The sequence below is a fragment of the Xyrauchen texanus genome, chromosome 20 (genome assembly GCF_025860055.1).
Source record: "Xyrauchen texanus isolate HMW12.3.18 chromosome 20, RBS_HiC_50CHRs, whole genome shotgun sequence".
NCBI lineage: Eukaryota > Metazoa > Chordata > Actinopteri > Cypriniformes > Catostomidae > Xyrauchen > Xyrauchen texanus.
Window position 1 is genome coordinate 185,001 of NC_068295.1, and position 15,000 is coordinate 200,000.

General features: G+C 42.7%; 1 protein-coding gene across 6 annotated transcripts in view; it reads right to left on the bottom strand.

Annotated features, from left to right (window-relative positions):
- LOC127660807 (inositol polyphosphate-5-phosphatase A-like) overlaps positions 1-15,000 on the bottom strand; it is a 195,141-nt gene that overhangs the window by 73,313 nt on the left and 106,828 nt on the right. For 5 of the 6 annotated variants that reach the window (XR_007972683.1, XR_007972681.1, XR_007972682.1 and 2 more), the window contains exons 7-8: positions 4,701-4,753; positions 83-202 (exon numbers count right to left, since the gene is read on the bottom strand). Coding sequence is in view for 3 of the 6 variants with exons in the window: in XM_052151233.1 (XP_052007193.1) it covers positions 83-202; positions 4,701-4,753 (173 nt within the window). In the remaining 3 variants the exon portion in view is untranslated. The remainder of the gene's footprint in view (positions 1-82; positions 203-4,700; positions 4,754-15,000) is intronic. The other variant, XM_052151234.1, reaches the window with a different exon arrangement.

Sequence of the window (15,000 nt, forward strand, 5' to 3'; positions counted from 1 at the left end):
ACACACACACACACACACACACACACACACACACACACACACACACACACACACACACACACACACACACACACACACTCACCTGTCCAGCACGTAGCTGAGTGCTTTCTGTCGCGTGCCGGAATAGACTGAAGGACTTTTTTCCCACGCCACCAAGTTTGATGCATCGTGGAACAGGTGGATGTTGACCAGGTCGAAGGCACTGAGAGAGAAAGAAATCATGATAATCATCCTTTACAGTAATGATATTTAGTGGCCAAGTCCCGAAGGTGCTAGCCCCTAATTTATGCATTAGTATTAATATTATTATTCAGTGTGGGTGTCTATAGCGAATAATAATTAGTGTCTAATGAACTGTAGATAGGAATATTATGAAATTTGGCACACTGATAGGGGTGGGCATGAATGGCCCCTACACCAAATTTGGGGTCTCTAGGACATACTCTATAGCGCCACCACCAGTTAAAAATGCACTTTTCTTTTGCGCATATTTTGAACCGTTTGTCCTAGAGACACAATTCAGCAAAACTCCGCCCATTACAGCGGCCGCCATCTTGGATTATTTACTTTTCACATCCGTCAAACTTTGTCCGATATGTCCAACGATGGCTCATAATAATACACACACAACTGACCAGAAATCATTTTAATTAGTGCAACGGTTTAGAGATTATGTGAAGTTAACGAAGTGGATGTGAAATGGATTTGAGGCCGTGTATCGACAATGTTTTGTCCTATTGGAACTAAATATGGTGTGCTTCATCAGGACCATGACCCGAGCTAACAGGCAAAGTTTGGTGACAAAGTGTAAAATATTGGCTGTTTTTGCCCGTAACTTTTTTGAACCGTTCGCCCTAAAATAATGAGTTTGGATTTCTTGGGTCATGAGGATTTAAACTATATAAATTTGTCGATTGTGTGGTGCAGTGGTCAGAGCTCTGGGCTTCAGTTCAAAGAACTGGGTGAACCCCGGTTTGAAACCCGCTTCAGCTGGTATAAACGTTGTGACTGTTGTTCCGGAGCTCTTTGTGTTGTGTTTAGGCCCTGATCATTGCTACAAGTATCTATATTTGTGAGTGTCTGGTGGCGTAGTGGGCTAAAGTGCATAACTGGTACTCAGGAGGTTGCTGGTTTGATCCCCACAGTCACCACCATTGTGTCCTTGAGCAAGACACTTAACTCCAGGTTGCTCCAGGGGATTGTCCCTATAATAAGTGCACTGTAAGTCCATTTGGATATAAGCGTCTGCCAAATGCATAAATGTAAATATTTAATAATAATAATCGGTAATCATATTTTATTCATTTTTGTACAAATTGCTTCAAATTAATTCCTTTTTATGCTAGAACATGGTTAATTGTATACATCTTAGGGCTGTCAATTTAATATTTTTTTCATATAACAGATTCATTATATGAAAAATAACGTGTTAAAAAATGTATGTAATTAATCACGTCCCCGGACTGTAATAAGGAAGATTCCAGAGCAATTCAAGCGTGTTGTACCGCCTGTTTTCTCCAGGGGGCAGTGAGTGACACTTCAGCTGTATAGGCAACGAGCAGCTCATACAGAGAACAAACACACTTAACCAGAGCGTTTAAAACACAGCTTGAGTGCAAACCCAAACTTAAAGATCTCAAGGAGTGTTTTTCTAAGTATTAAACTACATTTAACTTAAAAACGGTATGTTTATGACCCGACACAACCAAAGTGAGACATTAAACAATTATTAATGAATGATTAATAAACTGATTAACAAATAAAATTGCTAAATATATTGCAGTAAACTGTAGGCCAATAATATGCAAATAAACAATACATTGGATTCTTAAGTCTCATCAATTCCTCATATAATGCATTTTAATCAAGTGTGCCACACAAGCCCTCAAAAGTGAAGCCAAAACGTCTCGATCGCCCCCCGGTGGCTGGTCCTAGTATAGGTCATAAACCCCGCCTCCCCATGTTATTCAACGGGACGTGAGACCAACTAAACAATTAAATTACACTTCACATATCTTTATTCCAAAGATAGTTTCTGTCATTTACTGTCGTTTCTATCACGTTGATGTCATTTCAAGTGTTTGTTTTCAAAATAAGTTTGTTTTTAGTTATTTGATGCTATAAAAAAGCTGCTGTGACATCATGATTGACAGCTGTGATTGACAGGTCCTCTGAGCGAAGTAATCACTGAAGCACCAACTGACTTTTTTTCGGGATCTTCGGAGGACTGAGGAGATTGGAGCTTTAAATGTAATATCTAAATTTCTATAATTAATTATTTCACACCGTCAAAAGTCAAAAGGGGCGTGTGCTTGCGATTGATTCAGCAAGATTGAGGGCGGGGCCTTGATTTCGCGGCTTTACTTCCTGCTCACTACTGCGCAGGTCTGGTCCCGAAATCGCAACTGCGCAGACTCAAGTCCCAAGATGTCAGCGCCATATCGGGACACTGGCGGCTTCAGTTCTCACCAATGGAAAAGAGCGAAGGGGCGTCGGCCATCTTTTTTTACGGCCTATGTTTTTAATTATCTGATTATTATTATTTATATATATATATATTAAAGAGAGATGATTGATTACATAAAATATTTGTTCTGTTTATTCACAAGTACTGACGTCGTTTAAATGAATGAGTTGATCATTAATTCTGGTTTTAAATATCATGCAGTCTGACCTCTGACCTCTGACCTCACTTGCAGAACTAGCGTGCTTGTGTTAGCAGCTCATATAGCGAGCAGTAATCTGGTTAACAGTGACACGATCAGAAAGACAGCATGACTAAACCTGTCACACCTCCGTCACCATGTCATCCCTCCATCAGGCCAGCGTTTAGAGCACATCTATTAAATTAGCCCCTCTCTCTCTCCGTCCGTTTCCCAGAGACGGGACGCTTTGATTCATTCCGCACAGGTTCAGTTGTGTGTAATGTTTTGTGTCATCTGTCATATGGAACTGCGCTGCTAACATGATTAGCTCTAATCTAATCCCGCCGCGCCACAGACTCTCCGTGGACTCCTGAAGGACTGAGGAACACAAAGATATTGAGCAGAATGTACAAGCAGCTCTTTTCCATACAGCATAAGAGCTGGGGATTTACCGTCAAGCTGTAAGCATGTCAGAAAACACTGAAGTATCATACATGACTTGTACGCTGAATCCCGTCCAATTAGGGCATTTGACTTCTGAGATACATTAGGTGTGATTAATTATGCACGCTTGATTGAGAATGAACACAAGTGGTTGAAATGGGTACTGCAGTCCAAATTCAAATACTGGAGCGTTGTCTGTCCCGCCTCAAGCTGCGTACACACTGCCTGTGACTTTGTCGCTGCAGGTCGCCAGTGGCTGGCGGTGAAGTCGCTAGTGGGCGTTCCCACGACTGGTTGCCTAGTAACATTTATAAATTACATTCACGGATGCCATTCCACTGGAAAATTGCTAACAGCAAGAATTAGCCTTTCATCCATCTTTCCGTTACTGCAGGAGCTGAGAGAGAGAGAGAGAGAGAGAGAGAGAGAGGTAGAGAGAGAGAGAGGTAGAGAGAGAGAGCGAGAGAGAGAGAGAAGGATCACGTGAGCTCTCCCGTCTTCTCTCCTATTGGCTGTCGCTTCCGTTAGTCGCTCTTCATTTGAAACTTGTCTCAACTTTGTCGCGTCGCTGGACACGCCCACATCTAGTCGCCAACGGTCGCGACAGCTCGTGTCGCCGGAAGTCGCTGTGCTCTCATTGAACATGAATGGGATGGAGTCGCTGTCGCGCGCGATGTCGCTGGCAGTGTGTACGCAGCTTTAGACTCCAATCTCATGCGGGTTGCAGGAATGCTGACATGCAAATTATCCAACTCGGCATCCGTTTGAAAGGATTTCTGGGCTTTAAGCGGTCTCCACCTTCCAAAGGCGTCTCCAGTATTCTTGTTTAACTCCGCCTCTGGTCATGGTGGCGTTTGGACGGATGGCGAGGCTTTTTAGGTCGGGTGAATCTGTTTGATGGCTGCAGCACGCCGTGTTGTTTACTGGCAGACTTGTTCACATCTGGCAACCCGGCGATGGCAATATACTACAGGTGAGTGGGCGGGATCACACAGGCCAAAACATAAACAGAAATTCCAATAGAGACTACACTGACTGTAGCATTGCTAGCGGAGAAGCAACTTAGTATGTTTCCTAATTCTCTAATGACAGATGATGGTCACTTATGATTTAGTACAGTAAAAACATCATATATGCACCTTTAAAGCTGCGCTTCTGCATTCAGCGCTTCAGTCAGTGTGAGCAAGCGGCGCCCTCTAGCGGTCTCCATTATACCATTATAATTCAGCGTGTAATGGGGCTTTAGATCCTTTGGTTTAAATGTGTTATGTGGTTGGAATCTCCCAGTGTATAGTATGCATAGCATGATTATTTAATGTTCTGTCATTTACAGTACATACATGTAACATGTGAGTTGTTTTGAAATGCAAAAACAAGAGCAGAAGTGTTTTAAAAGTACAAAGGTTTTTTAACATCTTTAACATTCATTGTGGCTCTCTTAAAAAGATCAGTGTTGGCCTATTTTCTTCCGGTCAAATGTGTAATACTGTTGCACCCCTAATGGTGCAGTACACAGATATACTGCTCTATAATGAGGTGACGGATGGGAACGCTATGATTCGTCAATAGTAGCGGGACTGGATTGGTATCTTTAGTGTTTTTGTAACTCACCAGTCAGCGAGAGTCCATCGAGTTCTGATAAAACCTTTCCTGGACCACTTACACTGCAGGAACACAAACACAACAGCAATCAATACTGAGTCCTGCATTAACACCAACAATCAACGCGTGATGACATCATCCAGTGTTACTGAACTACACAACTGGGGTTACGAATGTGTCACTATGTGTTTGTGTTTAACGGACTTCATACACGGCTCAGAAAAGAGACGTTAGTTCTGAGACATGCACATGACGCACACTTTCATATGTTTCTAATGCAATGATGCTTTAGGTGTGACTGAATAGTTTCAGGGCAACTGCACTTAAAGATGTGTTTTATTGAGATGAACAGAAGCTCTTTGAACGGTCCAATCACAGGGCAGATCTGACTGGCGGCACATGACTCGTCCTGCTGAATGTTATTAAATGAGAGACAAATTGATGCTGTAAGCCTCCTCATTACTGATGCAAAGAAAATAAATAAATAAGTAAATAACCCCTCTCTCTCTCTCTCTCTCTCTCTAATGGGGAGTTAACTGCAGCGATGAATAAACTAATTACCGGCCGGGACACATAATTACAAATGGACTAATTTTATTTAAAAACTCGAAAGCCTGAGAGTGATTTGAGTGCGCCTCACATCTTTCAGTTGGCATTAGGACAAGATTAAGTGTATCAAATTCAATTACATTTGCATACGGGTACTTGCATTAATCCATAAGCCGCGGCGAGGCCGAATGCACTTCACAATGTCAATAAGAGCGACCGTCCCGCCCACATCAGCACAGACAGAGAACAGCGCTCAGACTTTACAATTAAAAGCTCGTTTCCTTCTGTATTTTACAGCTGGTAAAGTGCCAGTGATTTACTCAATATTACAGCAAGATACATAATGAAATATTGCTATTGTCTTTATCTATACGGCGTCTGGATATACGAGAGTGCACGGGGGATATTTAGTGGTGCTCGCCAAAGGCATCACTATTGTTCTCTTGCATACTTATTATTATTCTTTTTATTATTTATTTATATTATCAAGCAGACAATAAGTAATGACCTAAAATCTTCATAGTCACACCCTAAAAATGCTAAAAACGTGCTAGCTTCATGCTAACACATGCTAGCATCACCTAGCGAAGTGCTAAAACATGCTAAAAACGTGCTAGCATCATGCTAAAACATGCTAGCATCACCTAGCAAAGCGTTAAATCATGCTAAAAACGTGCTAGCATCATGTTAACACATGTTAGCATCACCTAGCGAAGTGCTAAAACATGCTACAAACGTGCTAGCATCATGCTAAAACATGCTAACATCACCTAGCAAAGCATTAAATCATGCTAAAAACGTGCTAGCATCATGATAACACATGCTAGCATCACCTAGCGAAGTGCTAAAACATGCTAAAAACATGCTAGCATCATGCTAAAACATGCTAGCATCACCTAGCGAAGCGTTAAATCATGTTAAAAACGTATTATCATAACACATGCTAGCAACACATAGTGAAGTGCTAAAACATGCTAAAAACATGCTAACATCATGTTTACACATGCTAGCATCGCCTAACGGAGTGTTAAAACAAGCTAAAAACATGCTAGCATCATGTTAACACATGATAGCATCACCTAGCAAAGTGCAAAAACATGCTAAAAACGTGTTAGCATCATTCTACCACATGCTAGTATCGCCTAGCGAAGTGTTAAAACATGCTAAAAACGTGTTAGCATCATGCTAACATATGCTAGCATCGCCTAGCGAAGTGTTAAAAACATACTAAAAATGTGCTAGCATCATGCTAAAACATGATAGCATTGCCTTGCGAAGTGCTAAAATGTGCTAGTAACATGTTAACACATTCTATCATCTCCTAGCGAAGTTTTAAAACATGCTAAAAACATGCTAACACATGCTAGCATCGCCCAGCAAAGTGCTAAAACATGCTAAAAACATGCTAGTATCCTGTTAACACATGCTATCATCAACTAGCGAAGTGCTAAAACAAGCTAAAAATGTGCTAACACATGCTAGTATCACCTAGCAAAGTGCTAAAACATGCTAAAAACGTGCTAGTATCCTGTTAACACATGCTAGCATCGCCTAGCAACGTACTAAAATATGCTAGCATCATGCTAACACAAACATAACACCTACATGCTACCATCATGAAAAACACATGCTATCAACATTTTATGACCATTATTTTAGTGCTTAGCAACAAGTTAGAAAATGCTATTTAACGAGTTTTGCCACGGCAAGCACTACTCACATTTTCTTCAGGAAATGTACCTATCTAGTTGTAATTCCTGATGCCAGCACAGAGAGGCTAAATATAGAGCACATGAGTGCCCGCCCACTTTTTCAGCTACTTCAGTTCTGTACGTGTTTTCTTCAATAGTGATTTCACAAATCATTCATAAGTGCAGCATGAACCGATCCAACCAGCTCCGAGGTGCATCACAACATCCCAAACTTTGATTAGAAGCATAAAAGTGTTTGAATATCTGATAAAAAGTCAAAGACACAAGACTGTGTACCAGCAATGCACCGCAACTTTAACAGCCCGTCTGCTGTTAGTGGCCGCTAGAGAGGTCACGGTGGACGCAGACGTCCAATTAAAAGGTCACATCGTGTGGGAGGTGACAGTGATGAACGGGGTCACTGTGATGACTCCACCCCGAGCGAGAGAGAGGAATCCCTCTACATACAGACACTGGGGTGTACGGGGCAATAATTCCACCTCTATCAGCCGTCACAGGCGGGCGCATTGGGGTTCTTCTCCAGAACGTTCTTCTCTGCTGACCTTTCTGCCATCGTGCTGCAGAGAACTGCGGCGAATCATATACAAGTGCTGCAGCTGATCGACGGAGCCGCCTGAGTAATAACTAATAAACACTAGCAGTGATGGATGAAGACCAGCACAGACCCCCTCCATCTGTCTGTTTGCTATCATCCGGCTCAGATTAAACAACCCATCCTCACTACAGCTGCTGGAGTGAAACCCCACGCTTCTACAGCAAGTGTACAGCAGCACATGAACACGTGTGTAAACCTGAACTGAATCAGCTGCAGTGTTTTCAGTATTGAGTCACTTTTAAAAGAATCAGCTCAATGAAGCAAGCGTTGCAAATAGCATCAAGGACAGTGACTTGAGTTTGCCAGGCCAGAATCGTGGAATCTGTGCACACTAAACATGAGAAAACAGTCCTGCACCATGTAATTAGAGGACTCGTTTACGATGTTCTAGGAGAACGTTCACGAACTCGTGTCTCTGGACGCTCAGAAATAATTGGGTAATTACATAGGTCATTTGGTATATGATAGCATACATGATGAGATTTTAAATATCTCTTGTTGCTTTATTCTCTAAAAGACAAAAACCCGTTTGAGAGACTCTTTGGTGTAAAGATGGACCTGTAATTGAGTTAAAGCATATCAGCAAATCGGCCGGTAATTATGGCTGTCACAATGATGAAATATTGATGTCGATTAATGATCAAATAAATAATTGTGATTATGGAGATTAATTGTCATATTTCTTAAGGTGCACGTGTGCTTTATACACCTCTTCAGAAACATCTATAAAAAAATATAGCAAATTAAAATATCTAAATCCAATAATAAAATAAGGATATAAGACTTCCTTTTAAAGCTTTAAAAAAGGAAATGTTTAAATAGCAAATAAATATTTAAAATATGTCTTTTTTATTAACTTTTATTTTGGTCAATTTTACATTCATTAAAATATATATATAAATTTTACATTTGTGCAATAGAAAATGCATATTTTTATTACATTATGCAATAGTTAAATATTTCTGTCCTAATAAAAAATAAATACATTTGTAACACCCAATTCCCAATGCGCTCTGAGTCCTCGTGGTGGTGTAGTGATTTGCCTAAATCCGAGTGGTGGAGGACAAATCTCAGTTGCCTCCGCGTCTGAGACCGTCAATCCACGCATCTGATCACGTGACTTGTTGAGAGTGTTACCGTGGAGACGTAGCGTGTGTGGAGGCTTCACGCTATTCTCCGCGGCATCCACACACAACTCACCACACGCCCCACCGAGAGCGAGAACCATATTATAGCGACCACGAGGAGGTTACCCCATGTGACTCTACCCTCCCTAGCAACCGGGCCAATTTGGTTGCTAAGGAGACCTGTCTGGAGTCACTCACCACACGCCCACCGAGGCGAGAACCACATTATAGCGACCACGAGGAGGTTACCCCATGTGACTCTACCCTCCCTAGCAACCGGGCCAATTTGGTTGCTAAGGAGACCTGTCTGGAGTCACTCACCACACGCCCACCGAGGCGAGAACCACATTATAGTGACCATGAGGAGGTTACCCCATATGACTCTACCCTCCCTGGCAACCGGACCAATTTGGTTGCTAAGGAGACCTGACTGGAGTCACTCACCACACGCCCCACTGAGGCGAGAACCACATTGTAGTGACCACGAGGAGGTTACCCCATGTGACTCTACCCTCCCTAGCAACCGGGCCAATTTGGTTGCTAAGGAGACCTGACTGGAGTCACTCAGCACGCCCTGGATTCAAACTCAGGACTCTAGGTGTGATAGTCAGCGTCAGTACTTGCTGAGATACCCAGACCTGAGCCGGATCTTTTCAGTGAATCAACAGCTACAGCACAAGCAGTGATGTCCGATTCCCAAACAAATGACTCTTTTGAACATGTTTTTTTTTTATTTTATTTTTTTATGGTATTTTAATCGACAGCTACTTCACAGATAGTGCTGAACAAATGACTGTTATGAGCTGGTTCTTTTCAGTGAATCAACAACTACAGCATAGTTGGCTGGCATGGTGGCATAGCGGGCTAAATCACACATATGGTAATCAGAAGGTCGCTGGTTTGATCCCCACAGCCACCACCATTGTGTCCTTGAGTAAGACACTTATCTCCAGGTTGCTCCGGGGGGATTGTCCCTGTAATAAGGGCTCTGTATAATACATTGGTACTCAGAAGGTTGCTGGTTCGATCCCCACAGCCACCACCATTGTGTCCTTGAGTAAGACACTTAACTCCAGGTTGCTCGGGGATTGTCCCTGTAATAAGTGCTCTGTATAATACATTGGTACTCAGAAGGTTGCTGGTTCGATCCCCACAGCCACCACCATTGTGTCCTTGAGTAAGACACTTATCTCCAGGTTGCTCGGGGATTTAAATCACTGTAAGTAACTTTGGGTAAAAGTGTCTGCCAAACGCATGCATGTAAATGCTGTCTGATTCCCAAACAAATAACTCTTTAGAGCCAGTTTGTTTTTGCTTCTTCTCGTGAGTCAAGTACTACAACAGACACCTCGACTATCAGACCCTGGATCAGTGTCAAACAGAACAATAGATGGTTCAAATGTCTTTGATTTGTATCGCTTGTGTATCCACTTCAATGGGAGGAAGCGCTTTCATTGTAGATATCAAGCGTGTGTCCAATCTAGCATTTCTTGTCTTGTCCCTGACATGTAAACTAAGGTTAACGTCTGTCTGTATGGAGAAGTATCTGTTTTATGCATTTTATAATGGAGAACTTGAGTAAACAAGTAAATAAACCGGAGACTTGTCAGGACTGTTTCTCGCGCCGCTCGCCTCTTTACCGGCCTCATCAATAAACTGTCACGCTGTCAAACGTCCCAATGACATCACCTTCATTTCCTTATTTGATTGACAGCCCAGCAGGATTACCAGCAGCCAATCCAGAATAAAACACTCTAGTGGAGTGTGTAATATTGGGGATATAGTTGTTGTTGTACAAGGAGACCCCTCGTGAGCCCCGTGACCCAGTGGGGATTTCTTTTAAGACTGCAAGGGAAGCTCAGCTTCCCCTATAATGTCAAAAAAAATAATGGTCAAATATGTACTATTGTGTAAACAATTTATTGACTAAAAATGCGTTAGAACACGTTCATCTCGAAGACGAGTTCGTTCAGAATCAGCTACATTACATATAGCAGGTCGGCTGACTCGATTTACTTCTCATACATTCCCGTAGCGTCAGTGCATTTCCCTGTTGAAGCCGAGCGTCCACTGACTTCAACGGGGCTGCTCTGAACAGTTTTTTCAGTGCTCCGAAAATAGACGGTCATTGGATAAATGCTGCGATTATGTCCGCCCACGGACGCTCAGCGTCTCTGGGGGTGAATGAGGAGTGGGCTGGCCCGGACTCCGGGCTTCCGCGTGATGATTGGAGGATCTGTCGAAAGACTGCATCTCCTTTTGATTGACAGTGAATCTGTACTATAAGAAGTCACTGAAGCTATTTCGCGCTCAGTCCCATCGCGGATTTCTCAAGTGTAGTCGAAAGACAAACTGCTGCAACCTATTTCTTTATATTTCTTTGGCGAAATTGCTAGTCAATTTGCATAATACACTTCACACAATTATACACCACATTCCTTGTTTCAGTTTTACCAAGTTTAATATATTTTGTTTTAGAGCGTTCGTTCGTTCGTTCGTTCGTTCATTCATACAGTAGGCTAGGCTAGCGTCGTACGGGTGAAACTGCGCACGATGGCAGACGGTGCTAATATTGTCGACCTGATTTTGGCGAAGCCATTTGAAAGTCTTCCTTACGAGGAAAAAATTAGAATTAAACAGCAGGGCAGATCAACACCTAAGATTGATTTAGTGCAAAAAATAGGGTAAATAAGTTTATAATGTAGGCCGAAAATGAGCTTCCCCTCTTTGAAAGACCAGCAGCCACCACTGCCGTGACCCCTCTTCCCTTTCGGCCCCTCCCCGTATGACCGGCACATCAGCGGCTGGTGAGTTATGGCTTTAAGTGCCGGGCAGCTGAGGGACAATATTAATTGAAAAGCTGAATAAGAGAGAACTGGACAAAACAATCTGCTCACTGCTGGAGTAAGGTCGAGCTGATGGATCCTCCAGCTGTCGTGCCGCTGCGTTCAGTCCCGCTGATGATTATTCTAACACTGTCATGAAGGATCTGTTTCAGAAAAGGGTTCTGATCGTTTCATTGGATTTGAGTTTGATCTCGGGAGCTGTTTTTGGCAGCTTCGTCCAGCGGTCCGGTTCTAATATCTGTTTATTGAATAAAAACGAAATGTAAACTAAATAGTTGTTTTTCCTTACTATGACGGACAGACATTGAAGAGTCCAAAATGAATACAATCTAAGATCTGGTCTCAATAATAACCAGAAAACTCCCTATAATGACTCAAAACAACACAATATGCATTGAAGTGAGGATCCAATTCTGCAGTTCTGAGCAGGTTTACACGCACACCAACACGCCACTGCTTATTTAACATATCTGACAGCAGTGTTTACATGAGGTTTGAATGGCGTTATTCTCTGCGTTTCTAACCGCGTGCTCAACACGTGTGTGCATTGAATGACACCGGTAAACACGTTTACATGCAACGTGAAATCAACGTACACGGTTTACTCTTATGACCTAACACTGATAAAGGATCAGCGTTTATTGCAGTTGCATGACCACACGCTATCGGATTATTAAGCATAATCGCTGTAAGAACATGCATGTACATGTCTCAGTACAGTTTCACTGTTGCACTGCAGAATCCTCCAGAGGACGAACATGAAGGTATAATAACAACAATGACAAACATCGATTGACAGTAACTGATTAGCACCGATTCATTAGTCAAACCGCTTTATTCAATTCAAAGGATTTCAACTTTGACCCCGCCTCTGCTAATCTTTTTTAGCGTCACACAGTGATTACCGGCGGCCTCGTCTGATCGCGGTTATCTGAGAGAACTGCGATTATTGTGCACTTCACATTTTAATGCCCAATTAAGAGAATTTTAAGCAAATATATAAATGCCATCAACAAGAGTCAGGGGCGGAGTCAGGGGCGGAGCCAGGAGTGATTCAAAGGGTTGCCAGGCAGGGGGCAAGCGATCAGTCTGTGGTGGCACAGAAATGTTCGGGGCAGTGTTTTGGTTTCGTCGGACTGTGGGGGCGGGGCAGATACAATGACACCCAAGACGGAGAGGTTTGGTGAGCTTGGTGTGCGCACATGCTAATTTGCACAGAGATGATTCACCTCTTAAGAACTAAATTGTGCCAAAAAATTACCACAAAAATAAAAGGACTAAAACAGCAATTGTGAGTGGTGTGGCCAATGGGGTGGCCAGGCTTCGGTTCACGGTGGCCACGCCCCCTAGTTCCGCCACTGACAAGAGCAACTCCTTTCCGCAAGAGCTTCTCAAGCGCGCAGTCTGCAGAGACTCGTGTTAAACTCCCGCGAACATATAAATGTACAAATATCATCTTTCATAGTGAATGGAGCGCTCCGGCTTCACTTGAAGTGATCGTGTCCTACAAGTGCTCAGTATGTGTGTGTGTGCAGAGATCACACAGCCCTGCTTGTGCTGTAGTAATAAATATAACTAGCTAAATAATCCCATTCCCAAAAACAAAAATACATATTTAATGAAAGTAATATCTTGAGGGTTGTTTTCATTGGCAGGTGTTGGAGCGGGTGAGAATGGTTGTGTTGTAGAGCAGCTCTAAACAAACATCCGTGCGTCTCGTCCCGAGCGCCGTTAATAGGATTCCTTCAGGGAGGCAGATGGATGGTGAATCCGGGCGGTTTCATCTACTAAAAGACGGCATAAATCACGGCGCGGGAGCGAGATGAAGCAGGGGTTATCGCCGGTCTGCCCGCCTCATGAGAAACCTGCATTAAAGCATTAGTGAAATTAATTCATCTTTCATAAGAGGTTGAAGCCGTATCTGTGATCTACGATAACAACCAATTTCTCACTACTGAGTGAGAGTGTGCGAGAAAGCCCTTGATAGACTACACAAATCTGCTGCTTTAAATGGCCTAGCATCACGCGGAGTGGCGCTCTCGAGAGAATCAGCGGAGATTCACGAGCTATTCACGAAACACGCATAAATCAATGCGCAAACTTTCTCCTGTCCCGACGAGACAAACACGTCTGATATTCCTGAAACATTGAGCTAAACCTCCAACTGTTAAACTTCCACAATATATTCAACTTTAGCATTTAAAGACATTTAAAACAAGTCATCATTTACTTAGCTTCATGATGTTCCAAACCCATTAGACTTTCTTGTCTTTTATTTAATAGAACAAATAAGCGTACAAAGTCTCTCGTTGATTTACACTGACAGAACGTCCAATTACAACATTAAACAACATTGTAATTGTCTGTCTGTCTATCTATCTGTCTGTCTATCTGTCTGTCTGTCTATCTCTCTATCTGTCTATCTCTCTATCTGTCTGTCTCTCTATGTATCTCTCTGTCTCTCTATCTGTCTGTCTCTCTGTCTCTCTATCTGTCTGTCTCTCTATCTGTCTGTCTGTCTGTCTGTCTGTCTATCTATCTCTCTATCTGTCTATCTCTCTATCTGTCTGTCTCTCTATGTATCTCTCTGTCTCTCTATCTGTCTGTCTCTCTGTCTCTCTATCTGTCTGTCTGTCTGTCTCTCTATCTGTCTGTCTGTCTGTCTGTCTATCTATCTATCTCTCTATCTGTCTGTCTCTCTATGTATCTCTCTGTCTCTCTATCTATCTGTCTGTTTGTCTCTCTACCTGTCTGTATGTCTGTCTCTCTATCTGTCTGTCTCTCTATGTATCTCTCTGTCTCTCTGTCTATCTGTCTGTTTGTCTCTCTACCTGTCTGTCTGTCTGTCTCTCTGTCTCTCTATCTGTCTGTCTGTCTCTTATCTGTCTGTCTGTCCATCCATCCATCCATCCATCCATCTCACTGTCTGTCTGTCTCTCTATCTGTCTGTCTGTCTCTTATCTGTCTGTCTGTCCATCCATCCATCCATCCATCCATCTCACTGTCTGTCTGTCTCTCTATCTGTCTGTCTGTCTCTCTATCTGTCTGTCTGTCTCTTATCTGTCTGTCCATCCATCCATCCATCCATCCATCTCACTGTCTGTCTGTCTCTCTATCTGTCTGTCTGTCTCTCTATCTGTCTGTCTGTCTCTCTATCTGTCTGTCTTTTGCTCTATCTCAATTCAACTCTCTGTCTCTCTGTTTGTCCTTCTTACAATATAGTTTAAGCATCATCACTATTCTTCTGCTGTCTTGTGTGCGCAGACATTCCCTTCATGTGTTCTTGTGTTCATGTGTTCGTGTGTTCATGTGTTCATGTGTTCATGTGTTCTTGTGTTCATGTGTTCTTGTGTTCGTGTGTTCGTGTGTTCATGTGTTCTTGTGTTCTTGTGTTCATGTGTTCTTGTGTTCGTGTGTTCGTGTGTTCATGTGTTCTTGTGTTCTTGTGTTCGTGTGTTCCTGTGTTCGTGTGTTCCTGTG